The sequence below is a fragment of the Dryobates pubescens genome, chromosome 9, assembly GCF_014839835.1.
Source record: "Dryobates pubescens isolate bDryPub1 chromosome 9, bDryPub1.pri, whole genome shotgun sequence".
NCBI lineage: Eukaryota > Metazoa > Chordata > Aves > Piciformes > Picidae > Dryobates > Dryobates pubescens.
Genome location: NC_071620.1, coordinates 33,176,217 through 33,190,735, shown reverse-complemented (window position 1 = coordinate 33,190,735; position 14,519 = coordinate 33,176,217). Strand labels below are relative to the sequence as shown.

The 14,519-nt window shown below is 39.4% G+C and overlaps 1 protein-coding gene across 1 annotated transcript in view; it reads right to left on the bottom strand.

Annotated features, from left to right (window-relative positions):
• Positions 1-14,519, bottom strand: part of KIF13A (kinesin family member 13A) — a 111,411-nt gene that overhangs the window by 7,673 nt on the left and 89,219 nt on the right. The window contains exons 24-38 of the mRNA XM_054164441.1: positions 14,386-14,518; positions 14,131-14,277; positions 12,899-12,937; positions 11,488-11,587; positions 10,721-10,847; positions 9,692-9,747; positions 8,465-8,589; positions 7,259-7,435; positions 5,850-5,942; positions 5,133-5,285; positions 4,658-4,735; positions 4,087-4,134; positions 2,999-3,110; positions 2,124-2,275; positions 1,508-1,612 (exon numbers count right to left, since the gene is read on the bottom strand). Of these exons, the coding sequence (XP_054020416.1) occupies positions 1,508-1,612; positions 2,124-2,275; positions 2,999-3,110; positions 4,087-4,134; positions 4,658-4,735; positions 5,133-5,285; positions 5,850-5,942; positions 7,259-7,435; positions 8,465-8,589; positions 9,692-9,747; positions 10,721-10,847; positions 11,488-11,587; positions 12,899-12,937; positions 14,131-14,277; positions 14,386-14,518 (1,645 nt within the window). The remainder of the gene's footprint in view (positions 1-1,507; positions 1,613-2,123; positions 2,276-2,998; positions 3,111-4,086; positions 4,135-4,657; positions 4,736-5,132; positions 5,286-5,849; positions 5,943-7,258; positions 7,436-8,464; positions 8,590-9,691; positions 9,748-10,720; positions 10,848-11,487; positions 11,588-12,898; positions 12,938-14,130; positions 14,278-14,385; position 14,519) is intronic.

The window sequence follows — 14,519 nt, the reverse complement described above, 5'->3', positions numbered from 1 at the left end:
GATCATGGAGGTCTTTTTCAACCTTAAGGATCCCGTCATTCTATGAAATGTCACTCTGTGGCAGTCTAGCCATCACCTGGATGGATCAGATCCTTTGATATGACTTATTGTGCAACCAAACAAAAAGGTTGATGCACAGGAGAAGTTAGTGCAAGCAGCTGAGAAGTGAAAGAAGGGCTCTTTCCAGGGTGCTGCTGGCTACAGCAGGTTTATGGTGTTCAGGCAATTAGCTCCATTCTATTTGGAAAAGCGTGATGCAGGACATTGCCCTTTTCCAGCTCTGAATGACTTTGCTTATCTTTGGAAAACAGCACAAGCAAATGCCAGGGTTAATTCAGGGCATGCATGGCTAGGAAAAATTGTGCAACATTTTTTTTTTCCCAAGGGATGTTTTCAACCCAGTAGAAGACTTTGTCTTCTGAATACCTTCATGCTATTTACATCAGTAACTCAGTGTGAGTCAGCATGTCAGCTACCCTATGGAAAATTAACATGATTGAGAATAAAACAGCTGCTACCCAAACCCAGCAGCTAAGCTTCAAATATATACACCAGAACACTCAGGATACTTTGGTATCCTACAGAATACCTACAGAATAGCATTACAACCCCAAAACATTTTTTTTAATAGCTTGTCTGTATGGTAGAAAAGGAAATAACTGCTGAATGGGAAAAAAACATCAGTAGCACTCTGTGGTAAAAGAGGCCTAAATTACTTACAGGAACTAATAAGACGGTTCTAAATTTTAAATCTAAAGTTCTGATTAAAGCAAGTTATTTACAGCCATGTTCAACAGCCCCAAAACTGAATCCACCACACAGCAGAAATGATGATGCACCTTTTGTTGAAGCAGCAGTGAGAAAAGGATTTGGCAAGTGAAGATTAAAATAAAAGCCCTCCACCTCAATTCACCACTTGAATTATGATGAAGACAGGCTGCAGGTTAATTCAGAGCAGCAATCTTATTTTAGTCATATTACTTCCAAATCAAGCAATGAGAAGCTTTTTGTAGTGTACCCACACCTAAATGCATGGTTACTTACACCAAAGGGGATCATTCCATTTACTCTGGGGTACAGTCACAAAATCTGGGTAACACACAAGGTACATTAGAGTGACAACAACACAGTGCACTAAGCCGCCCTTTACTTCATCATTTGTGCCTTGTAAAAAATATAGCCTCCCTCTCATGCCCACCCCACAAGACAAACCACATTTAAATATAAAAAACAAAACCAGAAATACAAAAGCCAAAACAAAAATAAATGCAAAACCCCAGCGGAGTTAGTTCCGATGCAACAGATTGCATTTGCAAGCCAAGCAAGCAGCTGCACGTTATAACCATTAGTTACAAACAATCACAAGTGATTACACCCACGTTACACTTTATTTTCTGCTGCAGGAGCATAAGTGCCCTAAGCCCACCATCAAATGGCCCTAAGCCCACCATCAAATGGCCCTAAGCCCACCACCAGGCCTCGTAACAGAAACTGGTACAGAACTTACAATCTTTTCCTCACGTATGCTATTGCTTTCTACAGGCATGCTGCTGGCGTGACTTCCTGGAGGCATCACACAGCCAGCGCCATGCACCTGAGATGAAGGCATGCTCTGCAAAGGTTAAGACACACAACACATCACACAAACCACAGTTCTGACCACAGCACCAAATGTGTGCAAGTTAGAAAGCCATTAAGACATGATGAAAGCAAAACATACATGCTGGCCGCACACACATCAAAATTCAAGTTTACAGGTAGAAAAACTCATGTTCTCATCCCATCAGAGTTTTAGGCTGAGGAATAAAGGTCAGAATTATAACCACCAGAACTATCTGAAAAAAAACCACACTAACTTCTCATTGGAGAATAAAAAAACCAAAACACTGTTACAATAGAACAGAAGCACCCCATGAAGGAGAATACTTACCAGGAAGTGAAAAAACCCTCAGCCTTTTGGGTAAAATACATACACCAAAACAATACCACATTTAAACAACAGCATGATTAAATTTACCAGAGTATGACAAAGCTCTACTGCATGCTGCAAACTAATTGCCAAGTGCACAAAACCCACTCAATTTCCTTTTAAAAAACCCAAACAGGTGGTTTTCAAAGATTACCTCTTGACTAAGCAGAGGTCTGCTTTCAAGTGGGGTCTTCCTTTTATGTTCCTCTTTCACTGGCATTAAGGGCTTGAAGAATTTTGGTGGCTGAGGAGAAAATGCTTTAAAAGGGCTGGCCATTAAAGCATGGGAATTCTCTGCTACAACACCTAGGTAAAAAAGCAAAAATATTCTATTTCAGTTCTTCATATTTTGGCTGCGAGAGCATCATTCAAACTAACTGAAGGTTATGCCATGAATCTGGCAAGTTGCTGGCTACAGAAAAATGTCAGGATTTTGGTATTCAGCCACTTGTCCAAGCATGAGAGAACAGAGCTCAAAAAGACATTATGTCCCTCTGCAATTCCGTCCAGCAATCTTGCACAACCAGGATGATCAACAGGGAAATTATGGACAAGGAAGCGATAAACTGTCTCACTTAACTGCAGCAGTAGCTCTACCTGTAATACCCGGATTAAGAACAGTGTGTTACAATTTGACCTGAAGGAGGCCACCTGTGACACACTGACATGGCAGAGCAAAGAAGAACTTGCAAAAGGGACCCTTCCCATCTGAACAAAAAACATCTCAATTTTCAGAGTAATAAAATAATGGCTCCTCTTTATACATTCTTTTGTCTTTACATTGCTTTGATTCACATTTAGCATCTTATTCTGCCCTGCTCTTGGTTTTCTGGCCACCTTCAATTTCCCATGAGTGCCTTCATGTATTTCTCCTTTCTCCCCTACTTCCAGATTATGTTTTGCTGTAAGAGCAAGAAGCTGGATAATGCATTTTGCAGGAACAAAAGCACTGAGAATTTAATTTTCAGTTTGATGCAGTAATCAAGAAATGCCAAACAGTGTCATTATGTATATACTTTAAAGTCTTACCACTGCCATCTTTGCTTTTTCGAGGTGAGTCCCTGGGTAAAGTACCATAGCATGACACATCTTGGTAACTGGAAGAACAGTCAGATATATCTAGGTGACTTTCAGACCAACCCTAGGAAACAAAACCATATAAATATGCATGTTGATACAGGCAAACATGGAAAAAATTCTGTTGGTAAACTCAAATGCAATAAACAAACAAACAAACAAAACCACAAACCAATGCAACCCAAACCCAAGACTGAATGCACATAAAAATATCCCAGAACTGAAGGTGTGTCAAGTCACTGATTTAAGACAACCTTCTGTCACAAAGGGATTGTTTAGAAGCTAAATGACTTTTCAATGAAGCATGTTGAGTTTTGCTAAAAGTTCCTCTTCTTAAATAGCAGTTCCTACAATTCTAATATGACAAGCAGAGAAGGACAAGAAGGATTCCGGGCCCCTCAGTTCCAGAAGGACAGGGAACAGCTTGAAAGAGTCCAGCACAGAGCCATGAAGATGATAAAGGGAGTGGAAGATCTCCCTTATGAGGAGAGGCTGAGGGAGCTGGGTCTCTTCAGCTTGGAGGAGACTGAAAGGTGACCTCATTGATGTTTAGAAATATGTGAAGGGCAAGTGTCAAGATGATGGAGCCAGGCTCTTCTCAGAGATGCCCAATGACAGGACAAGGGGCAATGGGTGCAAGCTGGAGCATAGAAGGTTTAACATGAACACAAGGAAAAACTTTTTCACTGTGAGGGTGACAAAACACAGGAACAGGCTGCCCAGAGAGGTTGTGGAGTCTGTGTCTCTGGAGACATTCAAAACCTGCCTGGACGTGTTCCTTCATGATCTGCTCTAGGTGATTGTACCCTGGCAGGGGGGGTTGGACTGGATGATCTTTGGAACATTCTGTGATTCTGAGTGACTATTCAAAACAATACATAATTAGTGCAGTATTTTGACAGAATATTATGTAACCACTGCAAAAAATACTGGTTTGAGATTTGGGGAGTTTTGTTTGTTTCCCCCCAGTTCTCAAATACTTCAGAGAGGAGGGGAAAAAAGTCTGAGAATGTGTACCGTTTGTTGCCACATTTACATACCTTGTCATCTTCATCACAGGCAGAGAGATCTAACCGGCTACAGGACACCTGCAGAGCAACAGGCAGAATGACAAGATGTCTACATTTTAGGTAGAAATTACAATGCTTTGAGGAAACACTCTGATCATTTAGTCCTAACAACTTTTCTTTTGTCTCTTTTCAGCTAAGATTATTTATATGTATGTGCTGTATGAGCAAGTGATAGCAGAATGCACAAAATGTACACAAAAACATTATGAATAAAGTTAAAGGGACTTTGAAGTGATAATAATCTGAATCAGGGCGACCATCATCCTAAACTACATCCAGAATGGGAATGCTTACAGAAGGAAAAGAGTTTTGACTTAGCTTCCCACTTCCCTGTCAGCTCTGGTACCTCCCTACCTAGGACAGACATTCGGGGGAAGAGTTTCAAGTAACTCATTTTCATTCATGACAACTTTCCTACAGATTGGTTAGTCCTAGTTTAGAATGATTGTTACCATATCACTGTGCAAGCAGTACAGCACCACACAAATAGCATGCCCCTGCCCCATTGGTGTTAGTTTACCAGAGGGCAAAGGGCCCTTACATTGTGGACATTTGGAGTGCTGATGCTCCTGCGGATGTTTCTCGCTTTGGTGGAGAGTGCCTCTTTGACTGTGACTGCCTGTGTGAAAAAAAGAACAAACTAAAAACAATGACATGGTCTCCTGATGAAAAACAATCAAGCAGGACAGAAACTTTTTTCAGTGTGGCTAACAACAGCAGATGTAGCTTGCATTTACAAGCCTTAGTTTGCACACACAACCATCAAAATTTGTATGTGAAATTCATTCTTTGGTCTTTTCCTGTTCAAGGTCTGTGTACTACACCATTGCCAGCTATAGTTACTAGATCCACCATTATGGAAATTGTGTATTTCACAGAAGTAGTCTTATATTTATCCATCCACTGTTCTCTAAGAACTCCCAAACTAAAAAGCAAATGACGTTTATTATATCAATCATCTCTCCTTGAATTCTTATAATACGGTTCAAAAGGTACAAGAAGTGCCTTTTCCTTGCCTGTCTTAGTCGTTCAAGGCTCAAAATGTTCTCCACTTGCAGCACACCACGTGTGTATTTTTCAATGTAGGTTTCACCATCAGCTGTCCCCTCATTCTCACTCCTTGCGGCCATCAGTGCCAAGGTCTCACGGTCCTCAATTTCTTCTGTAGCCTAAATTAGAAGTTACACCACCAAAGTTTATACAAATTAAAGTCTTCTGCTTTAAATCTATTAATTCACTTTTTTAGACCATCTCAATCCAGGCATTAATTTGAATCAATAACACTCAATCAGTAGTTCTAATTATAATCAGTAAAGGACTTTGCAGTACAGATACAAATGATGCAGAACTAAGAGGTCATGCTGGGAGAAGTTTTGCCCATTTGCTGTAATCAATGTTCTTCTAGAAATTGCCTATGCTAAGGAGTAACTAATGACAATTTCCTAGGCAAGTAAATGCACCTTCCTTCCCAAATCTCTTTGCATGCACTAATATGATCTCAAAAATAGCTCTACTACATGAGCTCAGTTAAATGCTGTAAAAAATAAAATCCCTATAGGTTTCAACAGTTTAAAGATATATAGGATCTTGCCACTGAACTCCAGGATATACACCATGGCAAGCTGCCTCCTCTTAGCAGAGCAGGACATTTACTTTCCCATCAGTATCACCCACTGCAGCAGGCCATTCTGTTCCTTTCTGTGAATTTACCAGAGAAATACAGTACAATTTACCTTTGGTATATTGGATACAATTTCATAGGTCACTCCACAGGCATAATATATATTTTTCAAGGATATTCTCCTTTTCAGGCTCTGGGTGAAACTCTAGAAACAAAATTAATTTTTAATGATTGTTTTGATAATGATTATTTATGACATCCCAAAAAATAAGAGCTTCCAATGTAAAAATGAGTTTTACCACAAAAGCACATTTTTCAGGATCATAATTTAGTAAGTTCCTTTTTAGCTTTAATGATGCTTTCAGTACTCTTTACAGCCCTGTGCTCAGCACACAAAGCTACTACGTTCAGTAAGTTTCCTCCTGTTATGCACTGATGCTCTATCCTCCTGTGCTAACTTGTCACAGTGAAACTGTAGCTGTGAATCTCTAATATACAGGTAACATCATTTCCCATTTTTTCAGCCACCTGTTAAGCAGGTAGAAAACACCTTTTGTAACAACAAAGCCTACCTCTGCTTTCTAGGCATCACTGAAATAGTAAACCAGAGTTTTCACTGCTGTAATCACAAGCTTACCAAGTTTTGTTGTCAGGTTAGCTAGCCCTTGCATCATTAACTCTAAACAACTTTCATCTAACAAGGGATTTTAGACAAAAGAAACTAGCAGAGGGCAATGCAACAAAGGCAAAAAGGCATGGAATTCAGCTGCTTGGCAAGCTGCTTAGTAGCACAACAGCTATTTTGTGCTCCTCTCCCACAGCTGCAGTGCAAAATCTGAATCAATTCTGAAATATGCTCTTAACCATCTGGGAAACAGAAAGGAACACAATTTCAGAGAGCACCTCATTATCTAAACCTACAAAGCAGCAAAGCAAGAGGAACAGCAGCCACTCCTGTGGCCAAAGAAAACATCTTCTTCAAAACAATCATGTTAAAGTGAGGGCATAGAGAATGTACACATTTGGGTAGTGATGGGAAACAAGCCTAGTTTGTAATTGAGAGAGAGCAGCAAAGAGGACAAAAAAGAGATTCAGCAGATCTGTTCTGTTTACACGGAGCATCTGAAGGCCCAAAAGATGCTGTCAGGAGCAGAGTAGCTACAGTGACCTTTTATTGGATAAGCTACTGCAAACTTCTATGAATCAAAGAACATTTACAACTGTATAGATAAGAAGGTATTTCTAGTGTTTTGGTTTTGTTGTTTTGTTTGTGTTTTTTTCGACAGAAGGAGTGTTTGTTATACTGAACCAAATCAGGTTGAAAATTGAACAATTTAAAGGAATATACCAGAGGCAGCAGCTTCACTGCAACCTCTAAGAACCTATTTTTCATTTGTCTTTCAAAAGAATTGGAATGACCAAACTTCCATAAAATGAAGCAAGAAGCTAAGAAACCGCATTTATAAAATCAAGGATATGAACCAAGACTAATAATGTGATAATAAAATCTAAAGTTCTTACCTGTTTGTTATAAATATTGGCTGCAATCCTCTTGCGTAATACCAGCTCCATTGCAGCAGGGTGGCTGAGCTGCACAGTAGTCTTCACTATTAAGTAAATTCTCTCATTTTGAGGAGTTACCCTATTCAGGTGCACTGAATCATGAACAGAAGAGTCCCAAGCAGCAGTGGCTGAAACCTATGCAGACAAATTACGTGGAGGAAGGAAAAGGCAATCAGATTCTGTTGCTCTAATAACAGGCATAACTTGAAATGATTTAATGTAAGTAAAACAATCAAGAGAGAAATAAGCATCATTCAACAAAGTGGAGTGAAACCTCTTCACAGTAACGAATTTACCAGAAGCAGCATAGAAGAGGTGGTAAGATACTGGGGAAAACAACTGTGAGCACAGACCCTGCACTATGCAGACCCTGCCCCAAAAGGAAATATTCACACAGCTGGAGGCAGACAGGAAAGCAGAAACAAGGCTGGAGGAAGGAATACCGATCCTATTGCAACTGTACTACAAGTTTATTAAATCCAATGTCAAATCTTCCATCTGTGTTGGATTAGATTACAATGGCCCATACAGAATAAACATGTCCCCATCCTGCAGAACATTTTTTCTCTTCCCCCCTGCCTCCTCCCCAGCTTTGGCATCCCATTTATTCTGGAAATGCTCTCTTAAGCAATGGCCTGAGCTGGCACAAAGCATGGAAGAAATGCGTTATGATATTTAAAAGGGATTCAGAACCATTCCCTTCCAACTTTATATGTAAAAAATAGTGTACTACAAATTATTGTACTACAACTTATTTACTGTATTATTAAATTGTACTACAATGTATTGTACTACAATTGTAGTACTATGTACTACAATTTATTTAAAAATCAAGCTTGCCTACTGTGCACAATACATGAAACATTTTTCTCTGAAGAATAAAAAGACTGCAAGAGGAATGATGAAAGGGTTAGGGATGAAGAAAAAGGGAATTGCTAGAATAGCTGAAATACTATTTTGCCAAGAAGAGCTAAGACTTGTCACCTCCGAATTAAGGCAGAAGAGCTAACAAGTCCTATCCTCTTAAATTCTAAATAAATAGGCCAGAAAATGAAGACAGCCCTTGTCAGCCAAAAAGACAAATACATACAAGTAGAAAATAAAGCATAAGAAGAAAGTATTAACATAAGCTGCAGTTGTCAAGAAAGCTTGCTAGCAATTTACCTCATCGTCACTGTGTTTTATGATCGGCAGGTAAAAGAATGGACTCCCATGCTCCTTTGGTAGAATTGAGTTAACTCCTGATGCATGGGGACCTATAAGTTGTTCATTGGCACTGAGGTCGTCAGCTAATGAAACAAATGTGCAAAGAATAAAAGAGTTTTATACCAAAGGATATTAATATAGAGAGGCAAAGTTGTAACACAACCTTATCTGTATTTCACAGTACCTTTCATTCTAATTCATCTCATTACTAGGCAGCATTTTGAAGGTGATTTCAGCATAGAAAAGAAGGGAAGTAAAACCTGGCTGAGACTCAGCCTGGACACATTTTCACATAACCCAAACAGAATTCAAAACTATTTTTAGGTGTTCATAAGATTAATTTACCAGCCAGAAAAATTCTGATGTATCTGTCACCCTAACAAGCTCATTTGTTAGTTAAATAATTTATTCTGTCTGCCAATCTCTGCAGATAAGGAAAAATAAATAAAAACATTCCTTGTGAGCAGAGATGAAGGAATGAGTGTGTATCAGCTTCTACAAGCAAGTATTAATGTGTTGCCTACATACACATTTCTAGTAGCCCACAGCAGTGCTGGAGATGACCATGCCTCTTGTTCCTCCTCTGCTTTACATCCAAGTTTATAATTACAGACTTGCTTCCTAAGCAGTCCTTAAATGTAGTGATAACTTCAGTTTCTTGTTACTTACAGTGTGTATCTGTGTCTTAAGAATATATATCAATAGTTCACTCACATGTAAAGCTAAATACCTTCATAGGAGCACATAAAGATTTTCTAACAAAGAGTTAAGACTCTACAGATACCTCAGTGGAAGGAGGTCTGGAAGCACTGGAAGAGTCTATATCAGTGTTTTAAAGACATGTGGATTTGTACCTTAAAACATTTGCAGGATTTTCTTATCTGCTGTTCAATTCAAACCAAGCTTGCTCTCAACTATTTCTGTTGGCTATTCTGTTGTATCGCCTATCCCTGTAATCATGTTCCTCAAATTCTATCTTTATTTTAAAATAGCTTTTCTTAATTATTTCAACATGCAGAATCATATGGAAGAAAGCACTTTAGAAGGCATATCAGACAGTGACATTGCCAGGACTTGATTTCCAAGACATTGCAGATTCATTCTTCCACTTACCAATTTATTAATATAAAGTCAAACTAACCTAACCCCTCTCCCCAGTTTCTCACATCTGCAGTTACAACATACCATTCAAATCAAGGAAAAGGACGGGTATGTGTGTTTCCATCCCTGCAGGGGGAATCCTGAAACAAAACAAACTGCTGTCAGCAAGGAAGGCAAATTCCTATCTAAGCTCATTTGAGCAAACAGATCTCCACAAAGGTTTCATTACCTGTAACAAATGACTAAAGCTGTCAACATTTTGATGGCTAATATGAACGCTTCTGTTGCACAGGCAGTATTCTGTTTATCTACACATGCAGCTAAAGGTAGTGCTTCCCCAAAACTTAATTCACACCACACACAGCACATTCCAGTAGCTGTGAGGTTGAGCTTTAAACACCCTTCTCTGTTTCATAGAAAGTTAACTGATTGAAGTAATCTCACTCATAAAATTAGCAACCTTTCAAACAACTGGGTATGTAACTACTGGCAAGGGATAGTATTTATACCACTTAATACACTTCTAGCTATATGACCACAGCTCTTTTCAGGCAGATAAGGGGGGTAAAATGGTGACAAAAGGGTATCACCACATCATTCACCCAGTGGGGAAAGATATTATCAGAGACATCAGTGTACACTTTCCTAACATGCTGTATTCCTCATTTTTACATGTCAGCTCCAATAATGTTAGTCAAAACAGACATTTAAATGAAAATATGTTAGAAACTGAAGAGAACATATCTTTTGAAATCAGACTTTCTTTCCTCCTTGCCTCTTATCAGTGAAATGATCACATGCTCTACCATTCATTTTTGAACCACTCCTTTTCTGAAGGACAATTTTCTCAGAATTTTGTATAATACTAAGCTAAATCAAAACAATTATTTTCAAACCTTGAAAGCTACCTCAAAGCTACTTTAAATAGTATTTTAACCAAGTAAAATCTTGCATTCAAACCAGCACCTGCCCCTTTGGCTTTCTCCCAGATGAGCATAATCTATAGCACTAAAGGAAAAATAAAAGCTCTAGAACACCCTTAGATTTTAACCTTGTAGCATGCAATGTTTGTGCAGAAAGAGCTAACCACTTAAATTTTCTTAATGAGCATACCAATTCGCAGGGGCACCAGGAATTCCACTGCCTGGTGCTGGAACAAACACTGCGTTCCTCTCTTCTGTCAGCCCTACCCACTGTTCGACCAGCCGGGCTTCTCGCTCTATGTCATCCTCAGACTTTTCTACAGCAAAAGAAATCAGCATTATACGAGAGGTACATTTTCATGGCATAGGTAGTGTGGTTTAAGGTCTGCTGGGGGGGCGCGCTGGAAACCTGACTCCTTAGGTGGACCCAGGTGGGCAGGGAAACCTGACCCCAGGGGAGGGGTTCCCAGGTCATGTTTATTCCATTCCCATTCCCTGTCTACACTCTATATAAGAGGAAACACTTCCTGCCTCACTCTCTCGCCTTCACCTCGCTGCTTTGCCTGAGAACTGCTGCTGCCGCTTCTTAGTGATCATGTGGTCCAGACCTACTCCACATAGTCAGACCTATCTCCAAAGCCATTGCCATCAAGAGAATCCATTTCCATCTACAATCTGGTTCTGTATATACCTGTATCTACCCCCCTTCCCTTATATCTCTGTAACCTTCCTTTCCCTTAAATACCTTTTATTTTTTGTTGAAATTACTTTTTTAACTTCCAAGTTGGTGCAAATCTTTTCTTTTGTTGCCTACCCCTTTTTCTTCTCCCACCTAACTTTTCCCCATGGGGGGAAAGGGAAAAGGGGTCAAGCTAAATTCTGTTCCATTGGGTTTTAGGCTCCAGGAAAACTCAAATGGCAATAATAGGGAATAAAGTAGGACTTTAAGTTTCAAACCTTGTTTATTGCTGATCTTTTGAATCTGCTCATCTAAGTATTCTCTGCGTTTTATCAATGCATCAGACCACCTTTCTCGTACACAGTTTAAATCTTCTTCCTAACAAAGAAATGGAAAAGAAAGTTACTAGCCCATGTGGTTAAGATGAAAGGGCAGTGAACTTTGTGGCAATTTCATCAGAACAGATGTTAAAACAGCTTGCATGATGCAGAAAACATTTTTTCCCAAATTACATGCACACTGATTAAGTACCTCATTGCCCATGAATAGAAACTTATTTGCTTTCAAGTCTGAAATTCCAACTGGAGGTAAAGAAAATGTGACTGCCTCAGTTGCTGGACAGAATTTTACACCACAAGCTAATTACTCAGGGAGGTGGGAATTAAACTTTTGAATAGCAGGTGGAATAGGGGAAACAGGTATCATCAGTTGATCGAAAGCTCTCCTGAAGATTAGACAGGTCAGTATGCCCTCAAACCTGCACAAAAATTCCATTGCGAGTAGATGCTATCAGTGCAATTAAAAGATTTCTCATGCAAACAAACCCATCATGCAATCATGCTTTGTGGTATCACAGAAAATCTGGTTGGCTCTTCTCTGTGATGTGTCAGGAAGCGCATAAACAGCCCGCAAGAAGTTAGTACTTTGGTATTTTTGAGATTCCTGTAAAACCTAACACATTATCTGAAGGGAAGTCAGCATTCTCACCTAACTGGTTTTACTTCTGTAAGGCTGCCTATTGGAAAAAAAGTCTGCCAAGGAGAAATCTGAAATGTATTTTACTTTTTTAGCTATTTCGTCTTCTGACCTTTGTTGCCTTTTAAATGAGCCTTCTGTTACACTATCTAAACTGTGACTTATATTTACTTACCACACACAAAAAATCATCAGGCTCAAGGTTGGGTTTTGTGTAGATATAAAAAAATAAATTGCTTCACTGAAGCTTCTGTATTTGCATCCTCCCCTCTTTATGCCACAAGCATTTCAGACAACTGCACAACTTAAAAGATTATGATGTTTTCTTTAGGAAAACAAACAAACAAAAAATCCCATGCTGGGAAAGATGCCTGCAGCTGCAGGTGGTTCTTCTTTTCCCTGTGATATTTAGTGGAAACTGTTTCCATTCTGAATCAAAAGTGTTTAAGCTTTCATTCACATCCGAATTCATGTAGCCAGTTAGGAGAGCTGACTGCTGAGGACTAGAGAAGAAAGCGTACTACAGGAGTATAAAGTCACAAGGTAAACTGAAACAGCAGTGGTTTATAGCCCAGGTAGCCTCTAAAATGCACAGCACAGATGTATTTCAAAGCAGCTTTTGCTTGATCCAGTATGCTTGTTCATTTGAAAGTTGCTGGCTATTAGCATTAGCTGTGCCCCATGCCACAGGATTGACAGCAACAGCAGCAATACCTGGTAACTATCCATATCACCACCATCATCCTCCTCCTTCTGGTAGGAGAAAATAAATTTTGTAAAACACAAAACACACATGCATTTCTCTCAACAGAAATACCCCAAAACATAAACATTCTGCTACATTAACATTTGGTAAAATGCTAAAATTTAAACATTGTAATAACCAAAGTCTTATTAACAGGCAGAAGCAGGTTTCCTTTTTTTTATTAGGAGCTAGAGCAGCTCAGACATGATTTCACTATTAATGAATATGTTTATGTTAAAAAAAATGGAAACCCACAGAATACAGTGCCAGAAAAAGGTCTGAGCAAGCACATTACCAATCTTCATGTTTCATAGATTAATCTGTACGTTTACATTACAGAATCACAGAATTGTCAGGGTTGGAAGGGACCTCAAGGATCATCTACTTCCAAATCCCCTGCCATGGGCAGGGACACTTTCCACTAGATCAGGTTGCCCAGAGCCACATCCAGCCTGGCCTTAAAAACTTCCAGGGATGAGGCTTCCACCACCCCTTTGGGGAACCTGGTCCAGTGTCTCACCACCCTTATGTATTAAATAACTTATGGTCCTGTGCCCTTCTGATGAATGGCACCTTGCTTCCCCTGCCTGCCTATTGCACTTATTCTTAGCTATCACAGTTAAAATCATGCTTTATTTTCAATATGAACTTGCCCAGTATCGTCTTGAAGTAATTTATACTTCCTAAGGACTTTTTCTGCTACACAGAATAGCTTTTCACATTCAGTGGTAGCTGTGCCTGCTTCTGATCAAAGACCAACTTGGCCCTTTTTGAAAAAGTAAATACCATCTTGCTAGAAGACATTTTCTCTAATTTTCTTTTATTTTTCCCTGGTTTTCGCCCTCCTCAACTTTCACCATCCCTGCAAGGGAGAGAAACTAGGAGCACTAGGAGTCTAATACTAATCACCTCTACACATAAAGGTAAAAATCATTTCTATATTCCCATCCTCTTGGGTATATTGAAATATCACACTTGGTACTTTATCAGCTACAGACTGAGTTTTAAGCAAAAAAAAAGAAAAAAGGCAGCAGGTGTAGGACTAACTGCTCAGATTGTAAGTATTAACCTCAAATACATGTAAAATGGCGAAACAGCGTATCCTGTACCAGCGTGCTAAGGTCTCTCTGGAACTATGCTTGGCTGGATCTAGCACAGCAAAACCAAAACTGATCAATGCCTGAAAACTTAACTGTCTTACCTGGTAGCTGTCCAAGCCCCTTTGCAGTTTGGTTGATCTGGCAGTCACACCACCTATAGAGACTGAAAGAATTGCTTCAACCATGAGAGGCAACGTTCCTGAATGCTGTACGGGTGTCACTGTCACCTGAACTCTGCGAGAATGACCCTGACCAAGTAATTGAGAGACAGACAAAGAAAAACACAAGAGAGAAACTAAGAATAAAATTAAGCAATAATTTAAGCATGAATAAAAAGAAAGGGCCAAGATACATACCTGCCTAAGCTGGAAAATTCCCCCTGTGTTCACATCTTTTGCCTGATGGAGTTCAACTGCAGTATATTCTCCCATCTCATTCAGCTCTTGTATGGAAATCCACATTTCTATTCTTCGAGTTACTTCATTCCACC